Source organism: Chelonoidis abingdonii, chromosome 5 (assembly GCF_003597395.2).
Source record: "Chelonoidis abingdonii isolate Lonesome George chromosome 5, CheloAbing_2.0, whole genome shotgun sequence".
Taxonomy (NCBI): domain Eukaryota; kingdom Metazoa; phylum Chordata; order Testudines; family Testudinidae; genus Chelonoidis; species Chelonoidis abingdonii.
The window spans coordinates 33,096,551-33,115,748 of record NC_133773.1 but is presented as its reverse complement, the minus strand read 5'-3'; the positions used below and the strand labels follow the sequence as shown (position 1 = coordinate 33,115,748).

General features: G+C 38.1%; 1 protein-coding gene across 2 annotated transcripts in view; it reads right to left on the bottom strand.

Annotated features, from left to right (window-relative positions):
- The window catches only part of TBCK (TBC1 domain containing kinase), a 173,901-nt gene that overhangs the window by 57,673 nt on the left and 97,030 nt on the right, over positions 1-19,198 (bottom strand). For both annotated transcript variants that reach the window (XM_032794227.2, XM_032794228.2), the window contains one exon: positions 4,224-4,399. In XM_032794227.2, the coding sequence (XP_032650118.1) occupies positions 4,224-4,399 (176 nt within the window). The remainder of the gene's footprint in view (positions 1-4,223; positions 4,400-19,198) is intronic.

Here is a 19,198-nt window from a genome sequence, read left to right as displayed (position 1 = left end):
TTCAATAACTCAGTCATGGGTTAGGGGTTGTTATAAAAGTGGATGGGTAAGGTTCTGTGGCCTGCCTTGTGCAGGAGGTCAGACTAGATGATCATATTGGTCCCTTCTGACCTATGAGTCTATGAGTCTATAAAGACAGGAACTCCACTTTATAGTGCCTGATACAGGTGTTAGTCAATGCCCATGGGCGCTCTGCATATGTCGGTGATGGAAGCACTTGCTTGTTAATCCCACGAGGTTTCTACAGATCCCGTGGAAAGTGCCTTGATTACTTCAGGAACAGGGATGCTTGATACCTTATAGGCCCGATGATGCACAGTCTGAGCCACACAGCAATGGATAATTTGGAAGCTCCAAGTTCTTGATACTTTGGATGAAAGGAGACAAACAGTGTGCCTGACCTTCTCATGGATTCTGTATGTTTAGTGCAATTCATCAGTGCTCCTCTGATGCCCAAGTTGTGTCTCAGCTTCTTGGTCGGATGCTGTAGCCTGGGACAGAATGATGGAAGAATAATCTCCTGAGAGGCAATGAAAGAAGAGTTAACTTTGGGGAGAAGTGATTGTGGAGTTCTCAGCACCACTTCATCATTGTGGAACATGCATGGAGGACATTGCCACTCCAGACACTCGCCTCACAAATGTAATGGTGACCAGAAAACAGGTTTTGTTGGAGGGATAGAATGCCGATATTGACGTCAGAGGTCCAAAAGGGGGAGTTGTTAAGGCTTTCAACACCAATGATTAAGTGAGATATACCCAAGATCATCCTGGCAAGTGACATACACTCACACATACACTGCAGGGGAAGGCAAAAAACTCCCAAGCTCATTGCCAATCTGATGTACAGGGAAATTCCTTCCCGACCCCCATAGAGCCATCAATTAGATCCTGAGCACGTGTGCAAGAACCAGCCAGACAAGTGCCTGAGAAAGAATGCTCAGTACCAGCTCAGAGCCCCTCTCACACACTGTCTCATCTCCAGCCATGGCCATCTCTCATGCTTCAGAAGAAGGAGATAAACAGAATTCATTGGAGCAGGGAATCCCTTCCTGACTCCTGCAGGTGGCCAACTGAAGTTCTAAAGCATGAGCTTTTAGGAACATAATACAAACCAGAAATGAGCTCCCAGGGTTGTTGACCTCTGCCCTTTACTATTACAGACAACCTCATCATACAAGCAAACTCATAAATTTTCCCACTCTCTCTCAAAACTAAATTATGTATTTTGCCCTCACACCGCCTATTGGGAGACTGTTCCAGAACTTCACCCCTCTGAAGATTAGAAAATTGTTCATGGCCAGTTTATATCCATTTGTCCTTCATCTTTCCTGGTATTTACCCTCCCTAATGTATTAGCAGAAAACAATCATATCTCCTCACAGCCTTCTTTTTGCTCGACCAAACAAGCCAATCACTTTCAGTCTCCTTTCCTAAGACAGGCCAAAAAAAAATTATCAGGACACTCTTCCATAAGGTTCAACACATCCCCCACTCCCATCTATCCATAAGGAAAGGGGAAGGTGGCTGCACCTCCTCAGATTGGAAACAGATGTACTACAGGAACATTTTTATTATAACAATTACATTGATGTGAAAACTACTGAAATGATCATAACTATGTACTATGTATGGATAAACATACTGGACAAAGCCCTGCATGAGAATATAGTTCTGCCAGTGAACAGCAGACATCTGAGGTGAAAAAATTCAAAACAAAACCTTTTAAAAAATAAAAGGTGTCAGATCATTGCCATCTCAGAAAAAAGAAAAGGACTGTTAGGACAACATTTCCTTTGGAGGTGTAAGTCTCTACATCCTTTATTCTTGGGAAGCTACCAGTTGTGGTTACTGAACAGAGAGCAAAAAAGAGATTGTGTCTAGCAGAATAGGGAAAGGGGACACAAGTTATTTGCCCATTACTGCGTCCTGGACATTTGAGTATGTCGTGTTTTAAGACTGTTGGGCCTTGAACGTCTTCGAGAGTATTCAGTCCAGTCCCTGCCTTTAAAACCCTGCTAGTTCAAGTGAGGACCACTAACATGGCCATCTTGATATTTCAGAAATAAAGAGTTACCATACTTAGGAGCTCATATATATTACAAGTAAGTGCCCAAAACACACTGATATGACTCCACAGCCAAATATTTCATGACCTGAACAGGGGACGAATTCTTCAACTTGAAGCAGGTCCCACGACTAAGCACTTGTCCATCTCAGAGCAGAGGACTGGACAAAATGCAGAAATGTGGACTTTCCCTGCTGCCAGGCCTAGGGAAAAACCACCTTGAAGAAACTGTAAGCCTACTGGTATTTGTACCCGAATCCCAACTGTAGCCTTAATAACTATAATGAAAAATAAGCAGCAGGAGCTTCTGTTTTTAAGTTAAGATATTACCATGAAAGATTATAGTCCACAACAGCTAAGCCAGTGTGTAGCTCCTCTTTATTTTTTTTTATATTTTGCTTTTCACTTTTGTAAAGAGATTACATAAGTCCCGTCCTTCATTTTTGTATTATAATGTAAAACAAAAATACTGAAATATTTGTGCTTGTCAGAGGATGATAAGGAGGTTGAAAAGCCCATTTGTCATAGCAAGGTACATTTAAGCCACACATTTCATTGCCTTGATTTCTCAGTGGTTAAGAAGGAACAGATGGAAGCAACTCTAATGACCTAACATAACTTACTGAATAATAATGCACTTTGTGTAAGCATCTCTCTTGAAATTGCAATGCCAGCTCTGCAAACATTCTGATTCAAGATGGGACAGGTACAAATTATTTTAAAATCTTTTGCAAAACAAAACAGGAGATTGGAGCATTTGCTGAGGAAGGAAAGTTTAAAATAGCCCAATGTCCTTAATCTAAGGTAGCATATTTGACAATGAAATAATTATTAGGCTAGAGTAACAGAAGCTACAAGGGGACATCTGGAAATTATTTTTGCCAAGCAAAATTGCTACAGAGTACAAATCTATTCTTTGTGAAAAAATTTCACTGGTAACAGAAAACACAAGGACTCATTCACATACTATTACCCAAGATCTCCTCACTTAGAAGATTTGAACAACTGTAACACGACATGCCAGATGGAAAAAGCAATCAGAAGTGACCACAGCCTGTCTTGCATTAGTGCAAAGTTTCCTGACTCTCTCCAGGAAACTTTATTCCCTTCACTATTCTTCTTCAGTAGCAAGACCTTGCTCATAGTCCTGCAGCCAGGCCCTTGATAATCCTCTGTTATGGAAATAAAATGCTTTACAGAGCCGAAAGAGTGGAGATGGGGTAGGAGGTGGTCCTGGCACAAGATAAAATAATTTTACTGGCACATTCCTTACAGCAACTTTAGGATCAAAACGGTACTGAAACAAAAATTAAAAGATCACACTGATATTAAAACCAGAGCAAAAATCAGAAGGTTCAACATGTACAGGTGGGGAGGAAGCCACTGCCTTCCCCCAAGGAGCTGTTCTTTCATTCACTGCAATAAACTGTTCCTCAAAACAAAATACATCCCTCAACCTTCAACAGTTCCAGGTGTTTGGAGCAGTGGTTGCAGGCTGGACAGCCAGCCCCACATATCTAGCACAAGAGCAGGCTGAGTGGAAGAGACTTAGGTCATATGTATTGGAGACCTCAGGCTCTACTCCTAGCTCTTCTTGAAGTGAATTTGTGCAACTTCTGCATTACCATATTTGTAAAATGGGCTGGAATTACACTTGGTTGCCTTGCAGTGAAGGCCACGAGGTCTTACTCATTATGTAGGACATGAAGTACATAGAAATATAGGCAGCAGGTACATGAGGACTTTGAAACTAAAAGCCATGACTAGGGTGGGAAAAATCACATAGCAAAGGTATAAAAGCGTTATTGTCAGCTGGTTAGGATAATCAGCGCAACTCATTTCTAGTTTCACTAATTCATAAATTGTAATATTGCCAGTCTTGTATGATGAACATAAGACCTTCATAACACACCTTTTCCAGAAAACCTATATTAGAAAGATCTAAGGCATTTTAAAACATTACTGTAAATTTAAAGAGCTAACAATATACATGTTTAGTAATGAATAATAATAAAGTATTGCCCGAAAAGAAGCCAAACCTGAATTACAACATAACAACAGAGGTGTGATTTTATTAATAAAGTTTTTCTAGCATTACCCTTAACACTACACCCTTTTCTGGAGAAGACAGGAAAGCATAATCCTAAAACACTCACCAGGTCACTTTTAGGTGCATCCTGATAATCTGCTGTGAAGCAGGACATTGAACCTCTTGAGCCACTGCCATCACTGGCTTGCTTTGGAGGCTGTGCATGTTGCCTGTATGTTGCACTCTTAGGGGTCCAGCAAAAGAGGTTGACTGATTCACGGACACAACGTTCAATGTCAATTTCTGACCAAGGATTGAAAAACAAGCAAAAACCCAGATGTGAAAGTTAGTAAAATCAGTTAGACCAGTGAAACGATTGCTGAAAAAAATATCGTCAATATTTAGTAAACATTTTGTTAATTCAAGAGACATCCAAGAGACTTTACAGACAAATTATATGGAGATTCATTTTATTCACCATTGAAATGCAGCCACCTCGGGAATGTAAAGTGGCAGCAAAGTTACAATATACAACTGTTTAAGACAGGAAGCGAAAAAATACCATAACCAACTGAAGCTATAGGGTTATTTTAGATTAATTTAATTATTTATATAGTAAAGGTACTTCAGTAAAATTGTTGGCATACTGTAAACCAAAACGCTCTTAAATGTAGATGTACAATGGAAAGAAAGTCAAGTAACAGCTATTTACATGATGCATGAACTTTTAGCTGGTCCAAAAAATCAATGCCCTCTGTGTCATGGTTACAGTTGCTAAAAGCTATTACTTCCCAGATTGAAAGAGTCCAGTGTAACAAAGTTACTGAATTTGAACTTTGTGTTGCCTGCTATTTTTGACAAAACTATATTCTGTCTACTGGAAAACAGGAAATCTCAACATTATTTTGTGCTTGATTGCACACAAAATGCATTTGTCTTAGTCTTACTTTGAATTCAATCCAAAAATGGCTGCAGCTCAGAGGACAGCATGCTGGCTGAAGTACATGACACGACATTACTGAGCTTGGGAATGTTTTAAAATATGAAATAAACTATCACCAGTTGCAAATTATCAAAGAAGAATGAAGAAATGTGTAACCAAAAGTGATCCTATGACAAACATTATTTCAGAAGTGATAACATCAAGGCTATGTATATTTTGAAATCAAGGGCATTGCAGTTCTGACCAAAGCAGTTAAAAAGAATACATGGTTTCTTGAGCACAGCAAAATGACCAGTTGATTTGTTTCATCTGACCTTCAGTCTCATAAATGGGACAAATACACAAGTGTGTAGAATTACCCTAACCTGCATCTTATGACAGTGCACAAGACACAACATCACCAGCACTGGATGTAGCAGTTCTAGATATCTCTCGGATGGATGGCAATTCATTATGACACTACCAAGTTTAGGGTGGAAAGTAAGGTAGAATATTTCAGTTAGACAGGACTACTTACTTCAATTTCTTTGATGTTTAAAGAGAAAGACTTGGTCTATTCAGGAAGCCATCCTTATTTGGAAAAAGCACTTAACATTTAACCACACGCTTAAGTCCCCTTAAAGTCACTGTGCTTAAATGCTTTCTTGACAGAGGGGCTTAATGAGTACAGGCTGGGAGCTAAGAACTCCTGAGTTCTAATGACAGCTCTAGCAAGCCTCTTGCTGTAGCCATGGATAAAATCACAGCCTCCCTGCTTCCAACTCAAGGATATTCATGCAGGATTATACTTCTCAGGCGTATTATATGTCAAGTTCTTTGACAACGAGATGTGCTCTTTTATATGATGTATTACTAGTCAATGTAATTACTAATTTTTCATTTTACAGGTGACTTGGTAAAAAGTTTCTGTTTATTAATATTTTCCAGGAAAATCTGAGACAGTGGCAAAACTAATGCAGGCTTTCTGATTTAAGCAAAGTTTGCTAAACTGCACCAATTCTATGGCTCAGAATACAGGTTCCAAGGCATTGATATTACACAGATTTGCTCACATTTTAAAAGGCTCAGTTAATTTGTATAGATATGAGAACTTCAACTAAATTCTCTGACATGTTTACAACTTCTTATTTTTCTGTAGGGAGACAGTTCCAGCCTGATACTATCATGATTTATATCCCCTACAACTGGGATTCTTGGCATATTTTACACAGCTGCTAGGAAAACTTCAGCAATACTTGTGTGTGAAGGGAGATAAATGTAGGATGCCTTAGCAAGTTTAAAAAGGCATCTGATCACCTCCACCTCTAACAGTGCCCAAGTAAAAGTGAGAAAATTGTGGGAGGACCTAACAGTCTACACATACTCCAAAGTTGTTAAAACAAGAAAGTCAAGGAAGGAGAGGAATTATCTAGGTAAGTACATGCAGACATGTGACAGGTAAAGGCAGTAATGAGGTGAAATTAAGGAAGTAAATATTTAGACAGAATATCAAGAAAATTTTCCTGAAAATGAGATCTCACAGGCTAGCTAGTCGTTGCCATTTTTAACCCAACAAAAGGCTAACAGCAAGGTTCTCGGTAAGACTGGTGTTTAATATTTTAACAATGTTCTAGAAAGAGTGAACAGTGAGGAGGGAAAATCAGTTGGTCAGTTAAGGCTAGAGAAGACTATCAGTGGGCAGCCTGGTGGCAAATGACATTCAGTAGTGACAAACAGAAGGTAATGAACACTGGAAGGAATCATCTGAACTATACACATACCTGACGGAACTCCAGATCAATGGCAACCACTCAGGGAAAAGACATGGGTGCCCCTATAGATTGTTTGATCAAAATCTCTGCTCACTGTTTAGTGGCAATCAAAGACAATCCACAAAATGTTAGCTTGCTTACAGAATTGGAGATAAAATAGTATAATGCCATTATACAAATAAATGCTATACCCTCATCTGGAAAAATCTATTTAGATGTGGTCACTTAATCATAAAAAAAGAGATGGAAAGAAGTGGGTCAGAGATGGGTAACAAGAATGATTAGACGCATGGAGAGACATTCATATGGAGACCAACAAAGCTGAGAAGCCATGATAACTATTTCTAAAAGAAAGTCAGGCACTTTTTTTTACCCTCTCATACAATACAAAGGGACATTCAGTGAAACAGGAAGACATCTGGTAAAAGGATGTATTTTGATAGAATACACAACTCACAAATGGAACTCAATGCCACTAGATACCCTGAGGCTGAAAAGCTTCAAAACCAGGCCTGGATATTTATATGGATACTACAAAAATTCATAGTTGTATTAGAAAAGCTAAAGCAGTTCTAAGGAATATTATTTACTCTCATAGTTCAGGATATAAGCCAACTATTAGTTTACAGATGTTTTGCTGAAACCATAAACCATAACAGTGAATTTTAACTGGTTTGTAATATCAAAAATCTGAGAACAATTTACAGCCTTTCAGTCAATTCACTGGTATCCACTGGTATTTTCATGGAATGGAAAAAAAAGTGCTCTGTTCTTTTCAATTATGTGATATATCAATATTAAAATAAAGCATGCAAAAACTAATGGTAAGATGACTATTTACCACTGACATGAGACACAATAGTACAGGTAGTATGAGTATTTATTTAGCTGCTTTTTAAAAAGCAATTAGGTATTTATTTCAGTATAGCAGAATTTTAAACTTTAATTTTAGGGAATTAAGAGAGACATTAACGGTGAAATTCAGACACAGAATACTTGTTAACGATACAGTATTAATATTTATCATCTCTGAGAAACCTTCAAACCTTATTTATCCTCTGCTTTGCATTCTGTTGTTCTCACAGGTTAATCACAGTTGTTTTCAGTCACTGTATGTATATGGCTTCACAACCTTTCCAGTTAAGTAGTTTTGTTTGTTTGTATTGTTGTGTTCTGTTTTTTGCGCTTACACAGCAAGAGCTTGGAATTACACTGATACAGACCTGGATATTCCCTTTCCCACTCCTTTTCCAAGATTTGATGTTTTTGAAAGGCTTTTGATTTCTCTCTTAGATACTGGCCTCTCATTTTAATACTTTTACATTTTGCATAAATGTACAGTTCATCACTATGGAAGTCAGAACATGTATAAAGATGCCAAATGTTTGGTGCTCCACAGATAGTAAAATTGTTCCCACTTTGCAGTAATATTTTGTTTTAGAACTAAAAATATTTACACCATTCTTCACATTCACACCACTCCATATGAAAAATATACTGCTAAATCTGGCATGCCAAAAATGTGATGTACATTAGCAACTGAGTTCTGGATCATAAGCACATGCGCAGACACACAGAGAGCACTACCCAACTATGTCTGACTGCTTGGTGCTAGCAGACACACTGTATGTGTAATTTTAAAGAACCTATGCCCTTCTGAGAGCAGAGCTGTTGTAAAATTGAAGGCAGTGTCACTTCCCAAGAAGTGATCAGAGATGCATAGGGAGGGCAGAGCTAGAGGGTCAGAAAAGAAGAGAGCTGTGTGCAGCTGCATGAATACTACTTGAAAATGCATGCTCACAGAAGTGTATTAGGGTTGTGTTTTGTAGGATTAGTATAATTTCAAATGTGTGCTTTTTGTTTTTAAAAATGATTGCTAATGCAGTTAATGAAAACTGTTTGTAAACTTGACATTTCATTGTGAGGAATTTTAAACCTGCATGAAAATATTTGACATTTGGGCTGAGATTTTCAAAAGTGAGAAGTGATTTTGGTTGCCTCCATATTTGGTGTCCGTCTGGAGACATCTTAAGGGAGTCTGTTTATCAGAGAGTGCAAAACACCCACTCTCTGAAAATTGAGCCCCTAGAAGAAGCCTCTAAAGATGAGCATCTAAAAATTGAGGCACCCAAAAAATCACTAGTCACTTTTGGAAATCTAGGCCCTGAGCAATGGCATTCTCCTCCTACATTTTAATTTTTTACCAAAATGCAGCAACCTTCTAGCAAAAAAACAACTGCACAGACTAGGTAAGCCACTACTCTACATTAAAAACTGTCTCCTATTACTAGGGTTTTACGTTTATGAAAATAATTTGGTCATTAAAAGAGACAGAACTTTGTGTGTGCTGCTAACATTATATGACAAATGTCATTTCCACTTCCAAATATAAATGATCTAACACACACAAAGGGCTTTTTGCTATACATTAAAAAAAATACTAAGCCCACAAAAATTTTACTTATTTTCCCGAACCTTATTTTACTATTTTGTTCCCCTTTTGAACCTTATATACTGAATTCTCCTCTCCAGGCATAACTACTGCCTCCTTCCTGTCAACATCATCAATCTGAAGTGAGAAGGATGCCTCGGTGTGACGAATGGGTGATATGGACACGACTAGTTTTTATGAATATGTCTTTAATGAGTATTATCACAGAAAGAGCAGAGCACATTTAGGGCATTCTGTCAAAGAAAATGGAAGGTTTTTCGCCTCTATCAAGATGTAAGAAAACAATGAGCAGTCTGGTGGCACCTTAAAGACTAACAGATTTAAGAATGTAAGGATGTAAGAACTTTCTTTCACAAATCAAAACATTAATCGTCATATTTTTGGAGCAAAATTAAAATATAACCTCAAGCTTTCTCCCTTAGCCACTCCTCTTTAGGCTGGAAAGTTGCTAAAGGCTACTGTGTACCATTAAATATACCTAGTTAATACATTTATTTCCTGAAGGTTTAATGAGCTGGATAAACAAATCTTTTAAGTAAACACTGGCAAATTAGCTGCTATATTTTCTAACAAAGCCAATCATTAATCTCTCTAGGCCGATAAAGTCTAGAAGGCATGGATGACATGCATTGCTGCTCTAACTCAAAACCCTATCATTAATGTAACTCCATTCAATAAGCCATATATTCTGTTCACAAACTGAAGTCTTAAAAGCTTGTGAAAAATAACTGATATCAGTAATGCAACATGGACTTTATGGAATATCTGAGATTCAGTACCATACAGCAACCCTTCTAAATCCCCAACTGTCTGCATTTTGAGCGGATGTCAAAAAACACAAAGCACCAACTTAAGGTCCCAGGCATGTTCCAACTGCACTTGGAAGGTTTTTTGGTTTTAACTGTTCACAGAAAAAGTGTGCTGAATAAACGATTACTGAAGCAAATCCTGACATAAATGGTATTTATTTAGTGAAGAATTATACTGAATAGGTCTTTGTGCACAATTTAATCCATCTCAGAAACTTTTTCCTTTGGGAAGAGAACACAGATGTCAAGAAGTAGTGTGGACAAGATCAATTGCTTCTACTTATTTTGGAGAAAAGCTAAGGTGAAAATTGTGGTTTGACCACTCTCTTACAAGTATTCTATTACTGTTCTGCCCCCATCCCTCCTGCACACCCACAACTTGAGGCCAAGGACACCACTAGGCTGCAAGCAAAGGAGTTGAACAGGTCAGACAGCTTGATCTTGTAACCTTTCTGTAGAGATGATAGCACAGAGATAAAAGATTAAAAGCTACCTATATATGCCATACAAAAATACTAAGGTACCATGATGAAAGGGACACAATTTAAAACAAAATCACATTTCTGTCTGATATTTCCTTACTCATTATTATTGCTAATAATGCTTGAGGACTGTAACTGAAAGGCCAGAGAAAAACAAATGTCCTCTTTTTTAAAGTTTACTTTCTGCATTTGGGAACATATTGTGTAGTTGTCTGTCTCCACTGCTTTGTTAATCATTTGCTCTTCATCGCTCATGGCCTGGCATGACAACATAATTCTCATGCATCATGGATAAAAGTTGTCACCAGACTTACTCCTTTTTAGGTGAGGATGGGATCTGAGCTTAAAGATATACTCAGATTCTTAGCTGGATATAGAATGCTCAGTTCTGGATTGTTGTGAGGGAAGAGTAATATTCTTTTTCCTTAAGGAGCCATCAGTCTGTCTGTCTACAACATCAGGAGAAGAGGAATTGCTTTTTTTTGTTTTTTTTTTAAATGGGAATAGATGATTAGTTGAACTCAGAAACAACACAGGAATCAACCATAGGATCGTCCTCCCAGCATATTATAAATTGTCCAGAAATGAACACAGTTCAAAGGTTGGTTGCGGCAAAAAAAATTATATCTGGATGTTTCTGGGTACAGACCCTTGGGTAGTGACGGCCTGATGGACCAGGACTAGTTTCTCCGAGGGGGGCCTTTGGATTTAACTGGTGGGTGTTAGAAAAGAGTTAATAAGGATAGGCTATATCTTCATATTTAAATATTCTAACTGACTTTTGGGAGTCTGCAGGCTCCACAGGTGCATCTCAGAAACTGCCCTCCTTCTTGGAAAGGAATGGAGAAAAAAATCCAGACTGACTATTCTTGTGTGTGGAAATCTGTAAATTCTAAATATTAGATGAGGCTTACTTCAGCTATTAGCCATCAGGACACTCTACTTCCCCCAACTCTACCCTGCATAAAGGCCTACATCGGAAGTGTGCTTGGTTTCAAAGTTCATCATGCCTATCACAAAGATCATGCCAGTCAGACATCAGGTCTCTAGCTGAAGACAAGTAGCAGCTGCAATACCACTGGTATTGGTCATCTGAGCTGTGGCATGGATCCTACATGGAGGGACAGTAGTCTTAGTGTATAATTGGGAAGAAGGCTCAGGAGAATCCAGCTGGCTGGAAGTCTTCCCGGATCAGTCTAAATCCTTGCAGGCCAAACCAGTCATTGAGGTTCTGCATTTTAGGGCTTTTTTTTCTGGTGCATTGTTCAGCCCGATAGCTGAATTAAAAGAAGTAGAGGCGTTTAGAACTACTTCTCTCTCGGAGGCAGAAAAATAATTGAGCTAAAAAATTAGGATGCAGGGCCATGATGAGCACACCGAAATCTTCAACCTCTGATTTGTTTTGCTGTCAGATGCTATACTGAGAATGGAGATGGCAACTCAGGCATTAGGAACCAAGTTACAGATGAAAATATTAGTCTAAAAAGTACACCATTAAAAAAATATCTGTCACAACAGTAGCTGAAACAGATGATCATTTATTCTTTATCTATCACAATGTTATTTTAGGGTGGGTTACTAGCAGATAAGTTTATGTTTATTCTTCTTCTTCCTAGCCTAACTGACTGCTGAAGTTGTTTGCCAAAACTACTATAATCTTACTAGTTAGATATAACGGTTTTAGAAGGCAGTAGCTAGGAAAATGTGGAGATTAGGTAGAAATCACCTTCATATAAAGATACTTTGCTTTTTTAATTCTCAAAATGTTTTCCAAATAGATACATCACATACAGCTGCATGTTCATATATACATGTGTGCACAATGGAGAAACAAACCAAAAAAGAAGCAACCAGTACACATTTAATTGAATATATAGTGCAACACATGGCTATATGAACAGTGTGCAAAACACTATTAATTTCAATTCAATTTTGCATGCTAACATTTTTATAATTTTTCCTTCATTACTGCCATTGTGTCAGCAGTTCCTTGAACTATCTGTATTAAGGATACAACATAAATTACTTAAACTGAAAAAAGTATGTCTAAGAGTACTAATATCACGATACAAAATACTATTTAAATGCCGGTTTTTGATCATTTAATGAATAGCATATCAAATCAGAGGGATCCATGGAGCCAACAATTATTTGTTATGCATTCAAACCATTTTAACGCCTGTGAATAATTCTTAAAATGAGAAATTAAATACCACCACCTGGCATGTTCATAGAATAAGAAATGCAGGGCTGGAAGGGACCTTTAGAAGTCACCAACTCTAGCTTCCTGTGCTGTGGCAGCATCAAGTAAACTTAGATCATCCTTGACAGGTGTTCGTCTAACTTGTTCTTAAAAACCTCCAATGATGGGGATTCCACAACCTCCCTTAGAAGCCTATTCCAGAACTCAACTACCCTTAGAAAGTTTTTCCAAATACCTAACCTAAATCTCCCTTGTTGCAGATTAAGCCCATTGCTTTTTGTTCTATCTTTGGTGCACCTGGAAAACACTTGATTACCTCCTCTTTATATTTGAATACTGTTTTCTGGTGTCCCCTAATTTTTTTTTCTCAAGTCTAAACATGCCCAGTTTTTTTAACCTTTCCTCATACAGGTTTTAACCTTTTATCAATTTTGTTGCTCTCTCTCTCTCCAATTTGTCCACATCTTTCCCAAAGTGTGGCACCCAGAACTGGACACAGTACTCCAGCTGAGGCCTGACCAGTGCTAAGTACAGTAGGATAATTACCTCCTGTGTCCTATTAACATACCTCAAAATAATGGTTTGCCTTTTATGCAACTGCATTACAATGTTGACTTGTATTCAATTTGTGATCTACTATAGCCCTCAGATCTTTTTCAGTAGTGTTACTGCCCAGCCAGTTATTCACCATTTTGTAATTGTTCATTTCCTTTTTAAGTGAAGTACTTTGCACTTGTCTTCACTGAATTTCTTTGTTGATTTCAGACCAATTCTCCAATTTGTCAAGGTTGTTTTGGATTCTAATCCTGTGCTCCAAAGTGCTTGCAACTCCTCCAAGCTTGGTGTCATCTGCAGATTTTATAAGCACACTCTCCACTCTATTATCTGAATCAATTAATTAAAATACTGGAATTAACTGAAATATTGGAACCAGCACTGACCCCCTGAAGGATCCCACTAAATACACCTTCCCAGTTTGATAATGAACCATTGATAACTACTCGGAATACAGTCTTTCAACCATTTTATAGTAATTTAATCTAAACCAAATTTTCCTGGTTAGTTTATGAGAAAGTCACATGGAACTGAACCAAAAGTCTTACTAAAAATCATGATATATAACATCTACTGGTCCTCCCTATCCACTATGCCAGGAACACTATCAAAAGGAGGAAATTAGGCTGGTTTCATACAATTTGTTCTTGACTAATCCATGCTGGCTATTCCTTACAACCCTATTATCCTCCAGGTGCTTACAAATTGGTTGTTTAACAATTTGTTCCAGTGTCTTTCCAGGTTTCAAAAGTTAGGCTGACCGGTCTGTAATTCCCAGTGTCCTCTTTGTTCCCCTTTTTAAAGATAGGTACGTTTGCCCTTCTCCAGTCTCCTCACCTCTTCTCCACAAGTTCTCAAAGATAATTGCTAATGGTTCTGAGATTATTTCATCTAGTTCCTTATATACCCTAGGATGACTTTCGAAAGGCCTTGCTGACTTGAATACATCTAACTTATCTAAACATTCTTTAACCTGTTCTCCTCCTCTTTTGGCTTGCAATCCTTCTCCTTTATGGGTAATATTGCATTGAGTATCTAAGCAACATTAACCTTTGTAGTGAAGTCTGAAGTGAAATACGCATTAAAACACCTCAACTTTCTTGATGTCTACATTTATTAGCTTCCTTCTCTGTTAAGTAGAGGGCTTACACCTTCCTTCATCTTTCTCTTGCTCCTAAAGGGCCTCTTTTTATTGCCTTTTATGTCCCTTGCTAGGTGTAACTCACTTTGTGCCTTAGCCTTTCTGATTTTCTCTCTACATGCTTCTGCAATTCATTTGTGCAGATTCTTCGCAATCTGTTCATGTTTCCACTATTGTCAGATTCCATTTTGATTGTCAGGTCATTAAAGAGTTCCTGAAGGAGCCATATTGGCCTCTTACTACTGTTCCTTTCTTTCCTTTGCATCAGATATTTTGTAGTTGTGCCTTTATTATTGTCTCCTTGAGAAACGCCCAGCTTTCCTGAACTCCTTATTCCCTAAGGTTTTCTTCCCATGGGGATATGATAAAGGTATATACAATCATGAGTGATGTGGAGAAAGTGGCTAAGAAAAATCTATTTACTTGTTCCCATAATATAAGAACTAGGGGCCACCAAATGAAATTAATGGGCAGCAAATTTTAAACAAATAAAAGGAAGTTCTTCTTCACACAGCGCACAGTCAACTTGAGGAACTCCTTGCCTAAGGAGGTTGTGAAGGCTAGGACTATAATAATGTTTAAAAGAGAACTAGATAAATTCGTGGAGGTTAAGTCCATAAATGGCTACTAGCCAGGATGGGTAAGGAATGCTGTCCCTAGCCCCTGTCTGTCAGGGGGTGGAGATGGATGGCAGGAGAGCGATCACTTGATCATTACCTGTTAGCTTCACTCCCTTTGGGGCACCTGGCATTGGCCACTGTCAGTAGACAGAATACTGGGCTAGATGGACCTTTGGTCTGACCCAGTATGGCCATTCTTATGTACTGCTCTCTCTCTTTTTTCTTAGAATTATGAAATCTATTATTTCATGATCATTTTCAACCAAATTGCCTTCTACTTTCTGAGTCACAACCAATTTTTCCCTGTTGCTCACAATCAAGTCTAAAATAGCTGCTCCCCTGTATACTTCCTCCACTTTCTGAAACAAAAAGTTGCCCCAATACACTCCAAGCACTTTTTGGAAATTTTGTGTTTTGCCAGATTATTTTTCCAAAATATGTTTTGGTATTTAAAATCCCCCATTACTTCAAGGTCCTGTGTTTTGGATATTTCTGTTGTTTGATCCAGAAATGACTCCTCCACCTTCTCTTCCTGATTTGGCTGTCTATAGTAGACCCATACCCTGATGTCTCCCTCATTTTTAGCCCTTTTATCATTACCCAGAGACTTTCAATAGGTCTGCCTCTTACCCTCTGGGCCTCAGAATAAGTGTATGTTGATGTATAATGCAACACTGCTTCCCTTTTTATCCTGCCTGTCCTTCCTGAACAAGCTACACCCCTACTCATTCCAATATTTAATTTGCAATAAAATGAATGAATGGCTACCATAAACCCACAAAAGCAATGAACAATGTCCATCTGTAAACATATTTAGTCAGAGACTTTCTAGATATTTTGTTTACATCACTTTACAGTTTAATCAAGGCCATCTTAGATAAGCTTGTAATCGTAAGGAAACCTCAGAATTAGTGCTGTTCATTGAGTGAAAGAGATCTAGAACAGGACTTAGATGCTGAAAGAAGGCTCCAGGTTACTTGGATAAAAGACTAAAAAATTCTCTAATTCCATTTATTACTTATGCCTGATATAGTGTTACCTACAAGAAAACCCATCAAGTTAGAGAACTGACCTTTTTTCTTGCAGACAGAACAGGTTAAGGCTGCTGCTCTGCTATAGTTCCTTCTATTGTGCCTAGACACCACAGCAGAATATAAATTAATACCAAATGATGTTCCAAGGCCCTTGCAATCACTAGCACAGCACTGTGCAAAATAGGTTGAGCAGTGATGAAATAAGCAAAAATTGATTCTTTCCATCTCACAAAAATTACAACAGAACATAAGAAGCAAACTCTGTTGGGTAAGTGTTCCATCACCTCTATTCCTAGGTTCCATCTGGCCCTCTGTAGGCACCTTAATATTTGGTGGAATGGTATCATATCTCCTGGAACCTTTTCACTAATGATCTGCCCGACAGTCAGTTCCTCCACAACTTTATTTCAACAAAGTTGACTGAGCCCATAATGGCTACTGGCATTTTTACACTTCTCCATCCCAGGAAAACCATTGTCTGCAAGGATACTGTTGGGGCTGGTTACTAGCAAACATATCAATGATTTGGGGACCTGCAGAACAAGATATGAAAGGTATACAGTGGGAAGAGGAGAAACTGAATAGTCTCATGAGGTTTTAGGGAGGAGAGAGATTGGTCATTTCTTTGAGTGCAGGCTTCACAGACTGGAAAAGTTAAGTGACTTAGGAGGGAGTTGATGTTAGAATTTAGAATAGAATGCAGAAGACCTTGTTTTTCAGTCCTTTGTTTAGCCTAGAGTCACAGGCTCCCTCTCATACTGCTGTGCTGCTCCCACTTTAATGTTATTGTTAATTTTTTGTGACAATAGACACTCTCTCTTTATCCATGACAAACACAAAAAATTGCAGTGAAATACAGATATATAAATTCCAGCAAGGAATTTTAATGTCTTAACAGTACAGCTGCCTGAGCCCAAACACATATTTAGAAGAAAAAAAGACATATCTCACAATGTGAGTTAAATGTGCTTTCTGTACAGCACTTTCTGGAAACACTCAACCTAGTTTCTTAGAGAAACCTCAAAGCATGTGCTTTTCAGGTTATACATAGTGTCTTTCCCATGTACTTAATCTCATTTCGTTACAGCTGTTGAGGTTAAAATCATGTCAGTAATTTCTGTTCTATTTGTGTACTAACACACAGAACTGGTGACACTGTCAATTTCATCTTCCTGTCAGGATTCACTGTTGCTGTATGTTACTTTCACAGAGAGATCATTCTGACACACTTCTCAATACAGAAATACAGTACTAAAGTCTCATTCAGGAGAAAAACATATGACTTAAATAATGAAGATATTATGGACCTGCTCTATTGGCACAACTCTCATGATTACAACGGAATAAGAATAGATTGCAAACACTTTAAAAAAATCACTCCAGTAAGAAACTGAACCAGGAACAATGCGCCTAAAAATTTAATGAAACAGAAAATGGAGAGAGAGGAGTAAGGGGAAGGAAGGCTTTTCTGAAATGTTTTTGTTGTCAAAATCACCTACTTTTCAGCAAAATTAACTGAAAGGTAAGTTACAAGAAATTTTCTTGTCTCTACCCATGCCTAGGGCTACCGATAGGTTTGACAGCTTTCACCTTCCATGTTTTGTTTGCTGTGTATGTTTTGTTCCTTAGCCCTAATAAATTGATGTCACGTATCCCAGGGGTTCTCAACCTTTTTCTTTCTGAGCCCCACCCTTTTCTCCCAACATGCTATAAAAATTCCATGGCCCACCTGTGCCATAACTGTTTTTCAGTAACTTAACAGGCCGGGCCGGCATTATGGGGCAGCAAGCAGAGCAATTGTCCAGGGCTCAATGCAATAGGAGGCCCTGTGAAGCTAAGTGGCAGAGCAATTGCCTTGGCCCTGCTCTCTGGTTTATTTTGGCAGGCCCCCTGAAACCTGATGGTTGCCCACCAAGGGATCCCTGGTTGAGAACCACTGATAATTCCATTAACACATTCTTCCTTTTGCTATAAAGAAAATGCAGAGCTAGTATCAAAATAGGAGAGATGTAACCTGCTCAACAAGAGCTGTTTTAAAGAAGGCTCTAGCTATGTAATGAGTTCTTCCTTGTTTACTGTCTAGCAACCTACTTTAAAATGAATATACCTTTTAGCTAGAGCTGTCTTTTAGAAAAGAGTATACATGTGATTTTTTTCTGCCAGTAATAACTACACAGTAAAAGAAGCACAAATAAAAAAATAAAAGAATGGATGTTTCTTTAGTGTTTTTCCTTTGCTTTTTAATCCCATCATAGTGAAAGCTATAAATAGAGTTGCATGAACATCATGTAGCTACAAGTGGAAAACGTGAATAATTAAAGGAGTTGCAGCTTCAAGTAAATTTACATCAATCTTGCAGGCTTTGACACTACAGAACATCCTTGGTGAACAGGTGTGCACTAATAAATCGCTATGCTCCTGTACCAAAGCCAGCTCCACACCCCATTTCTGCCAGCAAATCATAAAAAGAGAATTATTGGCAGATATGCATGGTTTCTGTTTCACAAATATCATTATTTATCAGTGATGAATCTTCATAAATTGCTTTATAAACATGCCCACCACTTGCATCTCAACAAAGCCATCAAACACAAAAAAGGTACTGGGAACATGTGGGACCAAGATGTTTTCAAAAATATCAATCCAGACTGTTTCTTCTTCTTGAAACAGAAAAATAAAGAATGCAGCATTTTTTGTTGTCTTATGGTTGTTGTCTTTCAGTCTAATTTTTTATATGAAACTACCAAAGTATAGTATTATACCATGGCTACTGCATGTGTATGTATTTGACAGAGTCCAAAATTGTTTTTCTTCTTCACAGGTATACAGTCATTTAGCAGAGCAGGATAGCGCCACTAACTCTCAGATAATCACCTTGCAAAACACTTTGCACAAGAGGCAAATTTCTTGAGCTTGGGAACATTATTTCGAAATGACTGTCGTGACTGCATAGTTAAGGTGTGACAAGAGCTCCATTATTAAAAGACTTGTTCTAATCTTCTCTTATCTTCACCCCTGAATCTAAAGGAAGAATTTTTTGAAGATTTTTTTAAAATGTAGTATAAAAAGTTTAAATAAGCCCTTTTAAAATAAGTAATAATACTGTCATGAT